This window comes from Volvox carteri (assembly GCF_000143455.1).
Source record: "Volvox carteri f. nagariensis unplaced genomic scaffold VOLCAscaffold_226, whole genome shotgun sequence".
Taxonomy (NCBI): Eukaryota; Viridiplantae; Chlorophyta; class Chlorophyceae; order Chlamydomonadales; family Volvocaceae; genus Volvox; species Volvox carteri.
Window position 1 is genome coordinate 15,811 of NW_003307765.1, and position 20,714 is coordinate 36,524.

A 20,714-nucleotide genomic window follows, 5' to 3' on the forward strand; every position below is an offset into this window, starting at 1 on the left:
CTGTAACAACATACATACCACGTTGTGAAGCAACTTTGCCGCCGTCGCCGTCATTTCCACCGCCGGAGGTTTGACCGCCGCCGTCGACGTCAATTAGCTAACGGAAAGGACTAGTTTTGTGACTGCCGCCGCCACCATGTTCGACGGCCCGCACTGTAGGTGCCCGTCGCCGTCAAGTTTATGTTGTCGGCGGACATCAGCCAGCTGCAGCGGCAGCAACGGGAGGCAGCGCTATCACGGCTGGCTTCACACCCCCATCTCGTGCAGACGTACGCCGTCGCGGCGGCGCAACTGAACCTGGACCATTTCCAGCCGCAGATCGTGTCGCAGCGGAGAGTCAGCGGCCTCTCCAACGCGGACCTCTTAAGCACATGCGCCGCCAGCGGTACGGCAATCGACTTGTACGGCATGTGCCTCTCGCCGTCGCAGCAGTCGGCCGACGCCATCGGCCGCCCGAGCACTCCGCCGCCGCCGCCGTCGCCAGCAGCAGCAACCGCAATCGCTGCGGATGGTGACGGCCGCGGCTGTAGCGACGCATCAGTACGGCTCTTTGGATCCAATGGATGCGTTCGCAGTTGTGGCGGCGGCGGTGGCGAGTCGGCGCCCACCGGGGCGGCGGCGGCGCTTTACGGCGGTAGCGACTTGGAGGTGCCATTGCAGGCGTACGGCGGTAGCGCACCTGGTAACGCCAGCTTCTTCAGCGGATGCGCTGCCGCCAGCGGCAGCGGTGTCGGCGGCGGCAGCCGCCAGGCGGTGCACAAGCAGCGGAGCTTCATGCGGCAGCTTCTCCGTGCTAAGTTCCATGGGCCCGCCGGCGGCGGCGGAGCCGCTGCCGTCGGATGCACCGCACCGGGCGGCAACACCAACTCCTCCGAGCCGACTCACAAAGCAGTGTTAGAGTTGCTGCCACAGCCTAGCCCGTCAGCTTCAGCTCCGGAACCCCATCTTGCTGCGGCTGTGGCGGCGGGTGGTACGGCCATGGACAGCAGGTCCACGCCTTCGAGGAGCCCTTTAGGGTGAGCGGAGGAGGAAGGTTCCGGAGCCACAGCTGCGCATTGCCGATTGCGAAAAGCGCTTTAGGTTACTCAAGCCAGCCTCAGTGTTTTGGAAGGCCGGAAGGGCCGGAAGGGCCGGAAAAAACTATTGTCTAACACAGAGACAGATCGCCATTGACAAACGGCCCATCTGGGGGCCCCCCATCTTCGTGCCTGCCATGCCTGACGCCTCCCGCAGCCCCCGCAGGATTCTCAGCCGCGGGTTCTCCGCGGCTGGCGGCTGTTTCCACGGACACGTGCAACCCCCCGCCGCCGCCGCCGCCGCCGCCGCCGCTATGGCGGCCACTTCACAGATCAGCTCAGCGGAGATCGAGGTCAGCGCCGCGTTTCAGGTGCGTCGTTGGGGGCTTTGGTGTTTTTCATGACCTTTGTCGTGGCCGTTGTCGTGTCCTGGGTGTCGTACATGCCGTACATGAGTGTCGAAGTGTGGGCATGGGAGATGAACGGGCGTTATGAAACCTCGCCACGCGTCCTCGCTAAGGAAACATAGACACACAGAATGCGGCTTTGAGGGAAACCCCCGCATTCGTGAGGACTTTGTAACTTGTAACTTGTTTTTTTGTTGTCTGTGCCTGCTGCAGCCGGCGAAGTTAACCGTTTAGTAACTACTTAACCAACTAATAACCGCAGGTGGAAGCCAAGGCGGACTCTTTCGTCATGTCGACCGTTGAGGCCACCAACGGACTGTTGCTGTTCCAACCTCCGGATGTGCTCGTACACATTGGCGCGCGGCCGGGCCAGTGGCTGACGGTGGTGATCATGGAAGGTACGACATGGCTATCCAGTTGAAGAAGTAAAAATAAAAATCTTATGTGGGCTCACCGCGACTCAGAGATCCCCTTGGGGCGCTAGTTTCTTCTCTTCTCTCTCTCTCACACACACACACACACGTGCCCAACCTTGCTGTAGCCCGCACACACCCCGCCTTTATATGCCGTACGCAAGGCTGCTGTACACACTGCTGTGCACATCCCTAAGATTCTCCATGACTTGTGGTATACAACAATTTGCAGTTTTGAAGCCTTTTACGCACTTACGCACTTATGGATATGCATATGGACAAAAACGTAATCGTACGTTGTTCCCTTCTTCAACAAAAGAACCTTCGTCTGCAACGCCAAGGATATTCTAACCCGCTGGGCATTCAAGCTTGCCATTACGAACTCCGACTTGCTCGGCCTTGCTTGACGTCTCGCCCCGCCTATCCACCCATCCTCAGAGATGGACCGCGGGTCCCTGCACCGCTGCATCCACGCGGGCGTGTTCCATCCCACCTGCCCTTCTCTGTCCCGGCGTCACCGCATTCGCGGCATCGTGCGCACCTTATTGGAGGTAGCTCAGGGCATGGCGCATCTGCACTCCTCAGAGCTTGTGCATGGAGACCTCAAACCAGGTGGGGTGGGGGATGCGGGTGACTGACGCTGAGGGGCTTAGGGTTTCAGGCCGTGAGCCTGTGGATATGGCCACAAGTACGTATAGATCTGGGGTTGGCAGTGGACATGATGGTGCGTAATTTTGTGGCTGTCAGAAACCAATAGGATACGGAGCTGTTGTTGATATATATGGATGTGGGCTTGGCAGTTGATACTTCACGGTTAGGTGGTTGAGCTCTTACAAGTCTTCTTATGTCCTTTCCTTTCTTTTTCCCTTTTCCTTTTTTCTTTTTTTCTTTTTTTCTTTTTTTCTTTTTTTCTTTTTTTCTTTTTTTCTTTTTTTTTCTTTTTTCTTTTTTTTTCTTTATTATTGTTTTCTTTTTTCTTTTGCTGAAGCCCCTGACGCTGATGCTGTTATTGTGATGCTCAGGCCCACAAAGTCACAGGCACTCCTCCTGTTCCCCCTCCCCACCCGCTTCTGTCACTTATGGTTCGCTCACTCCTTCGGGCACTCTGGGGCACTCAGCCAACGTATTGCTCAAGGTGAACAGCCGCGACGCTCGCGGATTTATCGCCAAGGTGTCAGATTTTGGCGTCACTAGAGCTGTGGACGGCAGCTCCGCGACCGTCATACCTTCTTCGGAGTGGGGCACCGTCATCTACACCGCACCCGAGGTATCGTACTGTTGGGCCTGATGCTAGCGGGTGGTGCTGCTGTGCTGGTATATGCTCCATGCCTGGGCTGCTGGTGTTTCGAGGTTTTTAAACGTGTGTTTTTTATCGATGGCGAGACTAAATTTTGGGTGTGATTTCTGGATAATAAGATGATTCTGGTCGTTTCGATATGGTGAGTCAAAGGACAGCTCTATCATGAACCTAACGATGACCCGCCACCGCCACCGCCGCCACCGCCGCCGCCGCCGCCATCGCTGCGGCGACCGCTGCCCGCCATGCTGCCACGCCGCCAGGTGTTCAACGGCAAGGCCGGGCCCCCCTCTGACGTCTTCAGCTTCGGCGCGCTCGCTTGGCACCTTACCACCGGTCAGCTCCCCCACGAGGATGTCAACCCCTTCGCCGTCATGCTGGCGGTCTCCCGAGGCGAGCTGGAGCTGGATTGGCCGGCATCAGTGCCAAAACCGCTGCGCAAGCTGGGCAAGATGTGCATGCAACATGATCCCGCAGCGCGCCCCAAGTTCCCGGAGATTGTTCGTGCGCTGCTGCGCTATGAAGACCGGATGCGCCAGTGCTCAGCCGCCGCCGCCGGCGTCGCAGCCGCGGTAGCCTCCGCTGCCGCCGCCGCAGCTGCGGCAGGGTCATCATCGACGGGGCAGCCAGGTTCCAGCTCAGCAGCGAGCTCGCAGCCCGCCACGCCGCGCGCTGGCGGCCGCGGCGGCTCCGCCGCCGCCGCCGCGGCGTTCCAACTGAATCGGACAACTGGCGAGCCGATGTCGATATCGGGCGGTACGGGAGGGCGAAAGTGGCGGTAAGGTGCTCATGGAAAGCGGAATCGCAAGCTGAAGCTGAAATCTGAAGCTGGCCTTTACCACGGCACTGCCGCACAAGGGATCAGGTGGGAGAGGGGCGGCTCTGTCCTACCCTGGAAAACTACATTATGACTCCCGAATTGGGCCTAAAAAAAGCGCTCAGTAGCCCGCCTTAGTCAGGCTGGAAAAAAACGCCCGTGGGGGGATTTGATCGGGGCCTAATGAGCCGTCGTATGCGGCGTGGGGTTCGACCTCCGTGCGTGCGTGCTGGAAGGGTATGGCGCAGGCGCCTTGGGGATGGGAGGGTCCGCAGATGTGGCGATGGCGGTGGTGATGATAGCGGTGGTGGTGGCGATGACCGATTGTCGAGTCGACGGCGCTGGTTGGCTGATCGTCACGACCAGTTATCCATGCTACTGCCTAAGTTACGCCAATTAGACAAATTTCTCGTAATTAATGCATTATGATAACGTTCCGTGAGGTAGCTAAGCGGAATTGAGCGCCTCGAGAGTCGAGCGGAGCGATCGGTAATCTCGCTTATCGGAAGCGGTGTAGAAAGCCGAAGGGTAGAAAGCTGGAGCCGAGCCACGAAGAATATGAGCAGGCGTCGAGCCGGACTCGAAAAATTTTGAAGGCGACCCGAATTGTGTCGGAGTCGAGCTGGATGCGAAGTCGGGCGGGGGTCGAGCCGTCAAAGCGGAGCCGGAGTCGAGTCAGAGTCAAAGCCAAGTTACTGCCAGCTGGCCGACGGCCGCGTCCGGAGGTTGAGAAGGAGGCGATGGCGGCAGCACGTGGCTTTGCCGTCAAGGCCTTTTTGTCAGGGCTTTTGGAGTACCATGCGCGGAGGAGTGAGCGCTGGAAAATGGTAACCGCTAAAAGGAGAAACGAGAGCCAGCAGTAGCAATACCAATACCGGCAGCGGCAATAACTCCAGCGGCAGCCCCACAACATTTTCCCACACTGTGGGGTTGCGCAAGATGACGGGAGACACGTGGCGCATGCAATGAGCGTCAAGTAGCGCAGCCGCGGCAGGAAGTACATTAGTATATGGCGGTATATACTGTGTACGTTACGCCAGTTGGAAAGCGCCGAGAGGGTGGGGTGGAATGTGGCGGAATTGGCGGTTTTGTCGAGTGAATAGAAGCCATTGAGACTTCGGCAAACGGCTGCGGCTTGAGAGATGTACATAAGAGCTAGAGCCGCTTTGAAGGGTGTGAAGGAGGGAGGGAGGGAGAGAGGGAGGGTGGGAGGCGAGGGGGAAAGGGTGGATTTCTTTTTTAAAACGACAAGTGTCGGTGACAGTGGCAGGGCTTACAGGCTAGGGCCCAAGCAAGCCCAAGTAAGCCTGTTGCTAGAGGCGGATGAGTTGTTGCGGGCGGGGCATGACGCTGAGGGGAACCGGTCGCGATGTCTTCTTCAAGCCACGCTGGTGCCACTTGCGCATTTCACGGCTTAAGGTCAGCTGCCCGCAGTGCCATGGTTTGGTGCAAGCCAGCATTGGGCCCTGCTGACAACAGCGCCGATCCTTTTGGGAAACCTTTGTTGGCCCTTTGGGAATGACGAGCCGTTTCGTGTTTATTTTCCCGGGAAGGGCGGGGCATTGTGGAAGGCCAAGGAGGCGATGGCTTTATTTTGTAAGGCTAAGGACTTTGACGGCGCTTTGAAGCGTTGGTCCTGGCTGTGGTGGAATTAAGGTACGATGTTGGTGTATGTGTGCGGAGAGAAGAGGTGCCGGTGATGTGGGCATGACGGCGGAGAGATAAAAGTGTGTGCATGTGTGCATCTATACATGTGGTGTACGTGAGCAAAGCTTTGGCTGGATAAAACAATAAACAAAGGACGTCGTAATATCACTACGATCTTGCCGCGCGCGCCGCGCTTGCTTGCTGGCCAATCCGGTGAACGGCCTCTTGATTGGCTCGGTTGGCCGTTGCATGACCTATCAAACGGTGACGTGAGTAGTGGCATTTGCGCCTGTGACTTTCCTGGAAGTCTTCGAAATGTTCTCTATGTTTTTTGTAGAGGGTCTTGAGCGCGCTGTCGCCCAAGTTGATGTTTTACCACTTTCGACAGCGACCCTTGCTAGTGCTGTTTCTGGCTCTTTATAATCCAAAGAAAGTATTACGTACGGCGAACAAAAAACAAAATTCTGTCTGACAGCTCTTCCTTTCTCGGTGTTTGATTTTGTTTTGTGTTGCGCCTTACTATTCCTTAGTACTTGCATAGTGCCACGTCTTCTTGGGGGCTTTGAGCGTGCGCGTCGCGTCTGTGACGCATCTATTCATGCGTGCGTGGATGTGTCTGTCTGCCTTTTTTCCGCATAACAAGCAAATCCGCACACAGAATCAAACGGCGTTCATGAGTGGTGGAGGGCAACCGAAGCCACTGCGATGTCGGCAGTTGACCGCAACCAGCTGTCTAGATCGTACTCGTGCACCGCCAGCAGCCATCCACTATCTTAGAATGAGTTGCCTAGTTAAGAAGCACCGGGACTTTAGCGTGCTACAAAAGCCCACCTATCTGCTTCTTTAATATTCGGTTATTGTGCGAGCGGAAATTGGATGGGGCTTTTACTTTACTTGGGGGAAGCTGCTCACGCGACGGACAGTGTGAGGTTATGCGGGTCACAGGGTCTACGCATTGGCTGCGGGCTTCGAAGGCGCCTTCCGACGGCGGGCTTTTTTATTTTTGTATTGCATTTCTTGCTATTTGCTGTTCAGCACGTTGCGATAATAAGCTCACGGTAGGCATAACAAATGCGTAGGATAATGCGTGCGATTGCATGCTGCGTAGTGTTGGTGCGGTTGAGTTAGAGTAGGTTTGTTGAGTGAATTTGCATGGATGTTGTGAATTTTGCGCATCCGATTCGTGATAGGTGTTGTTGGAGCGAGTTATAAGAAAATGTCTTGTTTGTGTTGTGAAGTTCAAGGACGCTTGTTCTGTTGATATCTCTTGCTTTGACAAAGTTTGAGCATACTTGCTTGCGAATTCTTCTGGATTGGAATTTGGGACCCAAGCACCCGATGCTTGAGGCATTGCACCGAGTTCGTTGGCAGTTAGCCGTTGGTGGTTGGCGGGTGCACCTGCGCATCAGCCCAGGAATTTGCCACAAAAAATGCATCTGTTGGATGGGCTTGCTGGTGCTTGTTGGCGGTTGCCTAACTAGGTGCTAGCTCGGCGGGGCAAAATGTCCAACTCTCAATCTTGCGTGCGACGGCTTCCTGGATTTTACGTATTGTGTCCGTACTTGCGGTATCTGGCTTCTAGTACCTGATTTCCGATGGAAAATTTGCATGCCGAAGTCATGACTTCCTAATGGATTTGCTAGGGCTGGGAATCCCGGCTTTTTCACTATGGTTCTTTGCTACCGTTTCGGATCATCTCCTCGCCCATTCTTGCCGTGCTTTTCACAGGCTTTCACGCGCCAAACTAGTCTTATACACTGCGGGGGTTGATGCTTTTTAGTTGTATACACTAGGGTGGTTGACGGTTGGCGGTTGAACGGTTTCGACGAATGAAGAAAACTGATACTGGCGGTTGTCGTGCATGCGACGGCAGACGGTGAGCGTGAGGATGATTCCCGATTTCGTTGCAAATGACATAATGGCGAGCGAGCGTGTGGCAGTTGTGTTCACACCATTGGCAGCTGATTGCTTCCCATTGATCTTTGAAGCGGACTTGCTGGCTGCGGTGCGCTCATAACACGGGAGTTAGAGAACTTTCGAAATACGTATGTTTCCCTCTGTGTTGGCAGCGGAATGAACGCAGGTTTATCTCTAAAAGCGTGTGCGCGAAAGTGCGTGCGATTGTGGATGTCGGTTGGTGCTCTCCAGCATCAGTGTGCGCGCTCTGGGGCGCGTTTGTATGATGGCACGGGCGACGTAGCTCAAGGCCCGAGTATTTGCAACAAACAAATCAAGTATCGAATTGATGCAACAGAACTGACGATTGGCAGCTTGGCATCCCAAAGGCCAAGTTCATTTGGCCGTCATGGAAGCTTCGCTGCTGCGCGCATTTCGCCCTCCTGAACATCGCAGCATTTTACAACCTAAATTTACTGTGGCTATAAATGAATGTGGTTTTGTTTGGTTGTGTTCTCAAAGGGCGCAGCGCGCTCGATAGATTGACTCATCGTTCATCGTAGCCAACAGCTCGCTGAGGCTGGATCGGATCCGAGCCCGGCGGGATGTTCTCCCGTCCTTTTCTTTAGATTTGTTTCCTTTTTTTTACTTTTTGATGATGTGACGTGAGGAAAAAATGCCTTGGACGCGCTTCGTTTGGATCGTTTCAACATTTTCGGACAGGCTGGGCTATAACATTTGAATGGTTCAACCATACATGGCAAAACCATTAGTTGCGTCTTGGATCGCCATCGGGCCACATCCATGTTGAAAAAATGACTTTGCGGGTGATAGAAGCCCAACGCTAGTTGGATGAAGCGACACAGCCTAACGTTTTGTTCCCGCGCGCTTCTTTATCCTTTCCCGTGCACAAATATGTATAAACGATTTGGAAAGATCAGTGGGCGCCGATGTGATGGTCATGTGCACAAGACGGGTTCGAGAATGCTTCGGATCCGATCGGATCGGATCGGATCGGATCGGATCGGACCGGATCGCGGATGTGACAGCAGCATCATAGCTGCCCGATGGTAAGCGCAGTGCACGGCTTGCTTGGGTCGTTCCAGACCTGTATGGCGGTGATGCATGCGTTGCGGTTACGAATGGCAAGCATCGGATAAGGCCTTAAAGCTGTTTGGCAGCCTGAAAGTATTTGGGAATCGCAAGTACGGCATGGCCTTTACGCAGCAACGCCCCCTCCTCGTGGATGATGCAGTTCAAACATCGCTCGCCCCCGTCGTGATAGCTAGCAGTAGCTAGTTAGGGTACATGCAAAGCTGGTTGCAAACATGGACGCGTAGTTGGCTGTTTTGATCAGGTTACAAGAGGAAAAGCACGGATTTTCCGTACACGTGCACACGTGCACAGTACACATAAAATTCCTGAAAACGTGCGGATCACTCATCCAGCCATTTTCGAATTTTAGGTTTTGAATCGTAAGGCCTCTATAGGTTAAAATGCGCATATAGCTCATCAGCAATAGTAGGCGTTGTTAATGACATTGCAACTGAGTCTTCCCCCAGAAGTAGGACCATGGGAAGGTCCATCATCAGGCTCAGGTATATTTTATACCCATGAGAGTGTACGGACGGCAATTACAGCGGGGTATAGCTTCACTCGCAGCCGCCTCTTCTCCCGCCTCATCCCTCTGCTTGTCCCCTTTCCCTTTTCTGATCCCCCAAATCCATTCGCCTCATCAGTCGACTCCAGTCATTAGCCTATTTTGGCAATAGCCAGTTTTCGAGTACTAGGACTCCCGTCCAGAGCCTAATAATAACCATTGCGGCGGCGTCATTCAATGTCGACTCGCAGCAAGCCACTCAAACCAAGATACTGAGGCACCCGTCGGGCAAACGTTTTTTAATTTGAATGCAATAACGGAGTTCAACACTCTGGGTTCTATGTTAAACACGTCTTCCCGGGGTTGGAGATGCTTTGTTCAATCTTTTATGCCAACTAAATGCTTACCCTCTGCAGATTACACTATAATAAAAAGGACGGAGAGTTAACTCGTAGCCGTGAGTTTGAAATCTCTATTGAAGTCACAGTCAGGGTCGTCAAGCCCAAATGTAAACGGTCTTCCAGTGATGGCCACCAAGGCCTCATGGCACGTTGCTGGAAGAGTATAAAGGTGTTCAGTGTTGCCATACATGACAATAATGATACCATGTTTGTTTTAGTGTTGAGTGTTTTACTAGCACGTCTGCAGCTTGGGGGCCCAGTGCTGGTGTTTTCCATATCCTAGTCCTTTAACATGTCTCGAAAAGCTCGTACGGTTCAGACGAACCGCTTCAAGAAAAACTGAGTAAATAAGGTGCGGGATTGGACTCACAGTGCGATAAAGCAATCCCTAGAGGGGGAGCCAGAACGGCAACTAGTGCTTGCAGTGTTATGGGGTGTTCGTCGGAGGTACGACACGAACCCGAGTTTTGCATCATTGCACAGGACCTGCTACCTCCTGATAGACACAGTTATCAATATCAGAATTACAGATAAAATATAGTTAATCCTTATTATGCACTTGGAATGGCTGATGACCAGACATCCTCAGGAGCTCCGAAGCCAGAAGCTCCAATTCTTGAGGGAGCAAGAAACTTGGCCGCTGTGTGAATGTATAAATAATGACCAAGAGCCAACTTATTCTCACTTCCTGTGGGCCCACGAAATGAGCTGGCCTATCCAACCAACGTTTGTAGCTCGTCCACCTGCAACCAAGTACCCGACATCAGTGTGCCCTACACGGCTTGCCAGTCGTTGCAAAGCAAACAGACAATTTTTATATCGCTCGACTGCCGGCCGACCAGCCTCTGCAACTTCGGACTCGCGATGGTTACTAACAGAGGCAGAGCGCCTGCTGGAGGAGCAGATGCGACTCCTGGAAGCAGAGAAAAGAGAGTCCCTCTCAATAGGTCAGTTCCGCAATCTGGGACTGCGCACCCAGCACAGCTGCCGCCGCAGCGCCTCAGAATCCGAACCTGCACCACATTCCGAACGCCATCCCCACCCGCAACCACCTCCATGGCATCCGTTCCTTCAACCGTCTTTGTTTCATGAATACCATCACCCTCCTCTTCTACCCCGCAGCTCAGCAATGCACCGCGCGAAGTAAGCGCCTGATGGCGAGGTTGGAAAACCTGAAGGACTACCGCGCACGCGTGAATCCTCCGACCTGGACCAGCAGCACAGCGAATGGGGCCCCGGTGGCGCCAGGACCCGACGACACCGGCCACTGGGCCCTACGCTCGGATCGCAGCCGGTACGGCACTGCTACTGCCGCTGGGGCCGCTACGGCCGAGAACAACATCCCCGTAGCCGGTACCGGCAGCAATGCCCGAATGACCGGCAGTCCATCATCTGCAGAGCAACCTGGGGCTCGTGAGCTGGGAACCCGGCAGCGGCACCCTGTCAGTGACGGTGCGCTGGATCCCAACCCCCTGGGAGTGGCATCAGACCGGTCCGCTGGCCAAGAGGAGGCGCAGGTGGGATGGGTGTCCGGAGGATGGGAGAAGTCAGGAAGGAAAAAATCCCATAATTTCCGCTAACCCAAGTGTCTCCCGAACCACAAATCTGGAACCATGAATCAACATGGCGCTGGATGGAACTGGTGACCTCACAGACTCGCCGGCTGGTCCTCCAAGCCTTACGTCGGAACACGTCCCGAGGAGAAAACAACTTGGCACTGGCGGAGAAGCTCCATCAGTACATTGGTACGACACTTTAACATGATATGTTGTCATGCTTGCTCGTGCTGTGTGTGTTGTCATGACGACTCGGGCGAGCTGCGAGCCAAGTTTTTCTCCATTTACTTATTTGCCTGGTACGGACTGAGCAATGACCTTTTTCCGGCTGCCGTGTACATTAAGTAGACACCGCGACCCACTAGATAGATAGACATCGCGACCCACTAGATAGATAAACATCGCGCTAAAGTCTCTGCATGTCAAATGGTTGGCGTATGTGGCCGTGTACGTATGTTGTGTGCCCATATTGCGTGTAAGTGCGTGCGCACCTGTGGCTCTGCCCTTGCGTGCTGGCTGGCTGGGGTGACCCCGCAGGGCTCCTGGGCGGGGAGCTGGTCCGCGTGCGAAGGGGCGACGTGGCACTGGCAGCCAAGGTCGTGGACAAACACACCGCGCATACGACGGTGGCAGCGGCAGAAGCGCCGGTGGCGGCGGCGCCGGCGGCGGCATCTGGCTCAGGCGGGGCGCTGCCACCGCCATCTCTAGCTGGCCCCGCGCCTGTTCAGACGCCGACAATCGCTGGAGTCAGTGAGCCGCCGAAGGGTTCATCTCTGTCAGATGATGCTGTGGATAATGCTAAGGGGGGCAGAATCGCCGGTGATGGTTATAGCAGCATTACTGGCGATGTGATGAAGGCCAGCAGTGGGGCCATAGCTAGTGGCAGTGGGATTTCTGGCTCAACAGGTGGGAGCCCGGGCGGTCCACCATTGGGGGCCCCAACAGCGCCGCCATCATCATCAGCAGCAGCAGCATCATCAAGGATCGAAATCCCATTTGGCAGTAGCACCGAAAGCAGCAGCAGTAGCAGCAGTAGCAGCAACAACAGGAATAGAAGGTACAGCGCCCCCGGTGATGCCGGCAGTAGCAGCAGCAACGGCGCCGAGCCCATCGGAGCAGGCGACAGGAACCCCGACTCTGCAAGCGGTTTGGGTCGCATGTTCAGCCGTAAGAGATTGCTCGAGCTGCCGGGCGACGCAGTATCAGAGGCGGCAGCGGTGGCGGACCGCAACCCCGCATCCCCACCGACTGGCATTGCTCTAGGCGGTCTAGAACGTAAGGATTACCGCAGTGGTGTTGCAGAAGAGCTGGCCCTGAGCAGCGGCAGCAGTAGCAGCGGCAGCAGCAGCAGCAGTAGCAGCGCGGATGCGCGAACCCTGGAAAGCGAGATGACGAATCTGGCCGCCATTCACCCGGGGGCCTCTGACACTGGCACTGGACTTGATCTTCCTCCTCGCTTCACAGGAAGCTCGAGCCCAGCTTCACAAGCGCCTGGCGCCAAGGGCGCAGACGGGGATGGCCCGGCTGCGGCCGCTGCTGCTGCTGCTGCTTCCATTGCCTCGAGCAATCAGAACGTCTCCCGCGGCGGCGGCAGCAGTGGAAGACCTCAACCTCACTCAAGCAGCAGCAGCAGCAGCAACAACAGCAGTCGCGGCTCCGGAACCGGGCCGGACGTGGATGCTGCTGGTGCGGGGGCAGCGTCGGACGTGGGCGTGGCGGCGGCGGCGGCGGATGTGGCTGCCAGCCGTACAGCTGCGGCGGCGGATCTGGGTCTCAGCTTAGATGTCGCACGCAACCTGGCACGTGACTCAGAGGACGCACGGAGCTCTCTAATGGGTTTACTGAGTCCCGCTGGGGCGCTGCCGGGGCCGCTGCAGCTTACTGGCTTGGTCGCGGGAAGGAGGGAGCTGCTCCCAAATGACGGGGCCAGCAGCGGCGCTGCTGGTGGCCCTCCCGGCAGCGGCGCTGCTGGTGGCCCTCCCGGCAGCGGCAGCGACCGAGGAGTAGACCCGGAGGAGAATGGTGGCGGATCTGGGTCGTCATCATCAGGCGTGAAGACGAGTGGAACTGGAGGGGAAGGAGGAGGAGGGCCGCCGCCTCCGCCGCCGTCACGACGCAAAGGAGGGCTGTACTCGTTGGCGTGGGAGCAAGTACCTGCCCGAGTGGTTCGGATTCAGATGCCGTCTGCGGCGGCTGCCGCGGCCAGGGCGGCCGCAGCGGCGGCCGCTGCTTCTGCGGCGGCAGCTGCCGCGGCTGAGTGCGCCTCCGGCCGGGATTTGCAGCCCGGGGGCGGTAGCGGCGATGGCGCAACGGCGCGGGAGATGCGGGTGCTGACAGTGTTGTTGAGATGTATGGTTCTGGAGCTACGGCGACGGGGCTATTTGGGTTGCGACGAACAGATGGACTTGGTGGCGGCGCAGTTGGAGCGAGCGCTGGCCTCGGCACGTGTGGAGGCCGCTGCTGCTGCTGCAGCCACGGCGACGGCGGCGGCGACAGCAGCAGCGGCCAAAGGGAGGCGCGGGCGTTGATCAGCGGTAGCGGTAGGGCAGTTTATTTGGGGGGCGTGGGGTTGTTGTGAGGGGAGAGAAGAGAGGGCCCCGAGCGAGGGTCTGTAGGTAGTGGGGTAGTGGGTAACTTGGGGGAGTTAGGGTTCCTTGGTGTAGTAGTTGTTGATTATGTCCGATGTTGGATTCGGATTGGCTTTTTTGAGCACGTTCCCTGGAGGAGAGTAAGAAGCAAGGAAGAAGGAGACGAAGAGTGCTTTGAATGGGTTGAACTTTCCGTGATATAGACAGAACGGTGTCGCTGCATGAGAACTTGTTGAGGTTGTGCTAGCGAATATTTGAGAGAAGTTGGTTTGTGTCTGGTGTTGACAAGGATATTGCATTTGCGCGCCAGCGTTGTTGTGTCTGGGCTTTGTCGTGTACTCTTGGGCGAGGCAGCTCTGCGTTGCGATGCGCCAGTCTTTGTGGCATGGACGTGAGTCCCGTATCGGGAAACTGAAAGCGATGAACTCAATTGCACCCTTAATAAGTTGGAACCGAAGGAACGCTATGCTTGAATCGATCGCATATTAAACCGTGGCTGGTAGGCATGCCGCATGCGTTGAACCCGGTGTCTTAGAAGGTCCACGCCCAATTCCATCGCAACCTCCTCGGCCGACATTCCGGCCGACGTATCGGCAAAGAGTGTTATCACTTCAGGTGTGAGTACGTTTGTTTTCCGTAGGTCATCGCGTTCTGTCTGGGACTGACTGAGGTTTGCGAATTCATCGGTGCCGTTCTAATGCCAGCATTGATGCCGTCAGCTATCGGTTACGGACCTCCAGACTGGGAAATAATTAATTACGTTTTCTGTGCTGAAAACATCCAGATCTGTGAGAAATGTAATTGTAAGCAAGCAAATGCCGGAAGGTCCGGAAGCATCGCTTGGGACCTACGATATCGGCATAACTTTATGCATGTGCTTAGATCATGTCGGCATATGTAGGGATCTCCCAGATCGGCCCTTCTAGGTACAATTCTGGGGTTGTGCACAAGCCGATGTACCGCATTCTGCCATAGACAAGCCCGACGCCCTGATCTAGGCCGTCGTGCTAAATTGTGATTACAGTTCTGAACAAGTGCAATTGTGAGTGTGATGTCATATAGTTCAGACCAAATCCGAGGACTCAGCTAGTTTAGCTTCCGCGGCAGCTGTCTTAACGTAAGATAGCCCATTTACGGCTCGGTGTCGGCAAGAAAGATCTTTATTTCCTTACAAATCAATCCACCATGCTTCTGGGCGCACTGGCCATCGTGGCGCCGACGCACATCGGCATACCCACGGCACTTGCCGTCACCGGTCTGCGGGCCGCGCTGGGCGCTGCAAAGCGCAGGCGGCAACGAAAGGCCGCGCAGCTAAAATCCGAAAGCACTGCGAAGCTGGAGGCCAAATATGAGGAGTTGCTCGCTGAGGATGCCATCGACCCGGTCACCTTGTCCTGGACTGATCTGCATTGCAGCCTCAAACTAAAGGACGGAACCAGCAAACCTATCTTGCGTGGCGTGTCAGGTGTAGCGCGTCCCGGCAGGTAAAGCCTCATTCGTACATTCCGTTTCAGTTGTTCGGTTTCGGTTGGTCTTGGGTGCGCGCATCCTAACTATGCGTGTCTCAACCAATACCCGCATGCCCACACGAGAATGCTAAGAACAACATCGATGATAACATGCCGGTGATGCCGGTGATGATATCCTCTCACCTTCCTGTGTTCCGCCTGCAGCCACAAACTCACACTCCGCATTATACACGGCCGACCCCCAACACCCCTGCATGAGCCGAGTCCTGTCTCGTCCTGTCTCGTCCTGTCTCGTCCTTTCCGCGTCGTCCATCTCGTCTCGGGATTCCCCTAATGCATGCGTCCGTTGCGCCCTCAACCTCGTCCCCCTGTGCATAGAGTCCCCCTCCAGCACACTAACGTATCATTTTGGTGTGATGATATACCAAATCACACCAGGAGCATATCTGCGACTGTGGCTGCTGCCAACATAATGTTTTAGTTGACGTTTCGACTCAACATCAGCACCAACGCGCCATCGCTGGCTCGCACGTGCTTGAACCTTTAAACCATACTGAAAATCAAACCTTGCACGAAAAGCAATCTTTTGAAATCTCTATGTACCATGGTAACCACGTGAATCCACAAAACACGTGTGTACCCCTATCGTACAGGCTCGTGGGCCTTATGGGTCCCAGCGGCAGCGGCAAGACAAGCCTGCTTACGGCGCTAGCGGGACGAGTTCCCGCCAATTCAAAAATGGAGTTGACTGGATCTTTGACGGTCAACGGCAGGCCGGCTGCGGAGGCGGGACACCGCCAGGTACCGGCTGTGCTGGCTGGGCTAAATATTGGTGTCAGCTGTTGCTGTCAGTTTGAATTTTGAATAAAGTTAAAACTTCATATTTTTGGAGGCAAGGCAGTATTTATAAAAAAACACTGCTGGACTGATTTTTTCCCTCTCTTTCCTTCTGCTTTCCTTCTCTTCCTAAACTACGCGACCATAAGGCCTTTGTCCAACAAGAAGATCTCTTCTTCTCGATGCTCACCGTCGAGGAGGTGAGTGAGGCGCCCGAGAGCGCGCGCGTATGCGTGTGTTGTATGTGTTTTTTCCGTTGTTAAGGCATAGCACTGAGCCTTCCCCCTCTCTTCCCATCCCCCCCGCGCGTCCCGCGCCACACCATACTCGCCATAGCCCTCCAATCCCTCCCCCCCCCTTTCCTCCCCTCTCTTTCCAGACTCTCTCCCTAGCTGCGGAGTTGCGGCTCCCCCGCGAGATGTCCCCTGACGCTCGGGCCGCCTACGTGGCGCAGCTGGCGGGCATGCTGGGTTTGAGCAAGGCGGGGGACACGAGGGTTGGGGATGAGAAGAACCGTGGACTTAGCGGAGGTGAGAGCGGTGGCGGGAGGGGCAGGGCAGGTGCAGGAGGGCAGGGGCAGGTGCCGGAGGGCAGGTGCCAGAGGACAGGTGATTGCGAGGCGGAGGGAGCCGCAGGCAGGAGGAAAGGAAGAGCACTCAAGAAGCAGGGGTGAAGGAAGGTGGATGTTTGAGAAGTTTGAGAAGACGGCGGCGCTTGGGAGCTAGGAAAGGGGTCTCACCAGAGCAGAGGAGATGGATGAGCAGTGTGTGGGTCTGTATGTCTGTCGGTTCGTGGGTGCATGGAATATGTTTGCCCGCATCGTGTTCATGCGCTCTTTTCCTGTCAAAGTTGAATTGTATATGGCTGTACATGAATTTTATATGGCTTTACATTGAACGGTACGGTATGGTACGACACTGTACGATGTATTTCAGGTGAGAAGAAGCGGTTGAGTATCGGTTGTGAGCTGGTCGGGTCGCCCTCACTCATCTTTTGCGACGAACCGACCACGGGGCTCGACTCCTTCCAGGCAGAAAAGGTATGCAATTACAGCTAATATACGCAATTTGCAAGGCCGTACGGCTATTTTGTACGGCTGTCGTATACAGTGTCACCCGCGCCTCACGAGGCAGTACGTTTCTTCCTAGACTTCATCTGGATTGTGCAGTACTGAGTGACAACTAATACTGTGCACAGCCTCGCACCGCGCCCTAATTGATGCAAAATATTTTTCTTTCGAACAGCGCCCTGGACGATTCGTACGGCACATGTACTACAGTACGGTACATTCTACTGACAAGATACGGCACATTCGTCGTCCCTCTGTTCTGTCATCTTTGTCGCACGGGTACGGTGACGTCTGACGTGGCGCGGTTTCAGGTGATGGCCACGTTATCCTCCCTGGCGCGATCGGGGCACACGGTGGTGGCTTCCGTACATCAGCCCCGCTCGTCCATTTTCGCCATGTTCGACGACCTGGTACTGCTGTCGGAGGGACAGCCCGTGTATTCGGGACCGGCGGACAAGGTGTGTCACCACACCACTTGTTTGGGGGCATTGGCGGCGGCAGCAATGGGGGCGTGGTGGTACGTGTCCAGCTCCCCCTCACTGTCAGCCATTCATTGACCCACCATCCACCATCCTCGGCCTGTCCGCACCAAGGGCACCTCCAGGACAAAACCTTTAGAGTCAACCCCCCATACCTCCATATCTCAATATTACATCAATGATAATAAATAAATAATAATAATTCAATAATACCTCAATTATACCTCAGTATTCTTACCTTATTAATATTACCTTAAGAATACGTCAATAATAACTCAATAATCCTCAATAATAACTTAATAAGAATACCTCAATGATACCTCAACAATGCCTCATTACCCCTTGTATATCCTAAACAGGCTCTGGATCATTTTGCCAGTTTGGGCCATGTGTGTCCGGAGCACTACAACCCCGCGGAGTTCTTGGCGGACCTCATCTCCATCGACTTCGCCAACAAAGACGCGGAGGCGGAGAGCAGGTAAAGACGGGTGGGGTTTGAGGGAAGCGGGAACGAACCTACAGGACACAACTGACAGACATCGTACGTCCACGTGGGCAGTTTTCGGTTGGTGGTTTCTATTTTGCTGAGGTTGTTGGTGCGGTGGGGACGTGGGTTTTGGATTTGGGGTTTATATTTTCCGTTTCTGTGGGTCTTGAGTGGGTTATTTTTTTGGGTTACGTGCTGCACTGGATGGACACTACTGCGTTTGAGGTCCTGGGTTCGATTCCTGGGTAGACCCCCGACATTGTGCTTGAGTGGGCTATTTTCTGGGGGTTCCGTGCTGTAGGGCTAGGCTGGAAAGGCTGGTGACCGCGTGGCGGGCTATAGAGCAGAGCGGAGCGTACGGAGGCAACGGCGGCAATGGCGGAGCGGCGGCGGGTGGGGATGCTGCGGCGGCGGAGGGGGTGATGCGGCGGGCGGCCCTGCTGCCTCGGGCGGGCCCTGTACGGCAGCTGAGCTTGCTGCTGAGCCGGTCATGGCGCCAGGTAGGCTGCCGCGGCTGCGGCAGGAGCATCTGTCTGTCTATCTGTCTGTCTGTCTGTCTATATTACTATGTATGTCCGTACATATGTCGGTGAGTCGGTCTGCAGACCGTCTGCTATCCCTCCGATGGACCACCTGTTTCGTCCGTCCGTCAGTAGAGGCGTACTTTTTAATGCAAGCAGCAGCAGGCACTTCGCCTGACGATTTGTTGACTGCTATATTTGTTATTGAAATGTTCCGTCCACACACACGCACACACACGCACACAGCTAAGTGTTTTCCCCTTTCTACACCATTGCCCCGCCGTCGCTGCCGCCGTCGCTGCCGCCGCCGCCGCCGCCGCCTAACCCCCCGCCGCCTAACCCGCCGCCGCCGGTGCCCGCAGGTCACTCGCGACAAGGCCACCAACGTAGCTCGCGCCATGTCCAACTTGTCCTCAGCACTGGTCTTCGGAGCCATCTTCTTTCGAATGAAGAGGGGCCAGTCCAGCATTCAAGATCGGATGGGATTGCTCCAGGTAAGGTGGGGTACGACACGATGCGACAACACAAAACGATATATCTTTGGTTATATTACCAAGCTTTGCCGCCAGTTCGCCTAGGGCTTTATTGTACGGCAGCCAGAACTAGAGTATGAGATCTATTTGGGATGTGTAAGAACGCGCCGGCGTTTAGCGTGTCTGGTCTCTGGACTGCTGAGGCGTGAATGGTTTCAGAGCAAAGGATTATCCTCATTGTATCCCGTTTTGCGGGAGCACGCGTTCTGTGCCGTACATGGCCAACGCTCTCGTGACGCGTGTCGTGAAGCCGATGACGTGTGACATGTGCTTTTGTACGGTTGTCGTACGGCAGGTGGCCGCCATCAACACTGCTATGTCTTCCCTGGTCAAGACGCTCAACATCTTTCCCCGCGAGAGAACTATCGTGGCGCGGGAACGCGCCCGCCAGTCGTACGGCATCCTGCCGTACTTGTCGGCCAAGCTGGCGGCGGAGCTGCCCGTGGGTGAGTCCGGGCGGGCCTTTGGGCCAGTAGTTCCCTGTTACCGGTTGGTGGTTGACGGTTGACAAGCGGCAATTCATGTCTCGCATGTATGTGTGTATGTATGTATAGGTGAGGATGTGAGTTGGGCCACGGGGCTTTCCTTGGTGGATTCTTCAGGGTGGCTGGTGCGGGCTGGGTGGCTAGGAGAGGGGGCCCCGGGGGGAGAGGGGGTTGGTCTGGGGGAAAACACGGGGGGAGCTGCACCCGCTGCATCCGCGGGGTCCGACACGTCCCGTGACCACCTGAGGACTAAACACATGTCACGTAGTTCGTACATGTACGACCACATGACAGTTGTAGTCGTTTAGCATGCTAAGATTCTCTCCCTCTGCTCGTCGACAGCTCGCGTCAACCTCTCTTTCTCTCCCTCCTCCTGCCCCCTTCCCTTCCCCTTCTTCCCCGCGCCCACCCAAAACACACCGTGCCCCTAGGTGCGCTGTTCCCGCTGCTGTTCGGCGCCCTCGTGTATCCCGCCTGCGGCCTGCACCCCTCCCTGCCGCGATTCGCCAAGTTCCTTGGGATCCTCACGCTGGAGTCCTTCACGTCGCAGGTGCGTACGACGGCGTGTACGACTGTACGACTATACAACACGTAACAATTAAATGTTTGGAAGTATGAACGTGTGGAGATTCGTATTTATACTATTATATTCAATATATATCAATATATATATATATATATATATATATATATATATATATATCAATATATATATATATATATATATATATATATACAAACATACAAACGTCTGTGTCTGCGAATCTATTGATATAATATATATATATATATATATACATCCCATACACAAAATTGATATAATATATATATTATATCAATAGATTCGCAGACACAGACGTTTGTATGTCCCGTGTGTCTTTGTGTATGGGATGTCTGTTGAGAGGAGAGAGACGGACTTTTGCTGCATAACATCTGGCGTGCCATCGCCATGACCGTTGTGGTCGTACCAACGACTATCTTGATCTTTTTACATTTCTGCCGTACTCGGGCCCAATCCCCTGCAGGCTCTCGGCCTGGCGGTGGGCTCTGTGGCGCCCACCACAGAGGCGGCGATGGCCATAGGGCCCGCGGTGATGCTCGTGTGGATCGTGTTTGGCGGCTACTATGTCAATGCGGGTGAGTACGGCGAACTGCATTGGGCCCGCGGGGGGGGGGAGAGAGGTACTTGAACGACA

The 20,714-nt window shown here is 55.2% G+C and overlaps 3 protein-coding genes across 3 annotated transcripts; all 3 read left to right on the plus strand.

The window, feature by feature from the left end:
• Positions 1–2,276: 2,276 nt before the first annotated feature.
• VOLCADRAFT_70997 (uncharacterized protein) lies at positions 2,277–3,915 on the plus strand (the record flags this gene model as incomplete). Its single annotated transcript, XM_002959404.1, has 3 exons — positions 2,277–2,448; positions 2,955–3,103; positions 3,397–3,915. The coding sequence occupies 3 exons, from the start codon at positions 2,277–2,279 to the stop codon at positions 3,913–3,915; spliced, it is 840 nt and encodes a 279-aa protein (XP_002959450.1).
• A 6,282-nt stretch (positions 3,916–10,197) lies between these two features.
• On the plus strand, positions 10,198–13,578 carry VOLCADRAFT_100907 (uncharacterized protein; the record flags this gene model as incomplete). The annotated part of the gene is made up of 5 exons (XM_002959405.1): positions 10,198–10,441; positions 10,617–11,011; positions 11,149–11,239; positions 11,588–11,956; positions 12,749–13,578. The coding sequence occupies 5 exons, from the start codon at positions 10,198–10,200 to the stop codon at positions 13,576–13,578; spliced, it is 1,929 nt and encodes a 642-aa protein (XP_002959451.1).
• Positions 13,579–14,823: 1,245 nt separating this feature from the next.
• VOLCADRAFT_71000 (ATP-binding cassette transporter) lies at positions 14,824–20,708 on the plus strand (the record flags this gene model as incomplete). The annotated part of the gene is made up of 12 exons (XM_002959406.1): positions 14,824–15,122; positions 15,761–15,908; positions 16,094–16,144; positions 16,324–16,474; positions 16,880–16,983; positions 17,325–17,471; positions 17,852–17,970; positions 18,281–18,479; positions 18,863–18,994; positions 19,329–19,479; positions 19,950–20,068; positions 20,544–20,708. 12 exons carry the CDS (start codon positions 14,824–14,826, stop codon positions 20,706–20,708), a joined length of 1,785 nt encoding a protein of 594 aa, XP_002959452.1.
• Between the last annotated feature and the right edge of the window lie 6 nt (positions 20,709–20,714).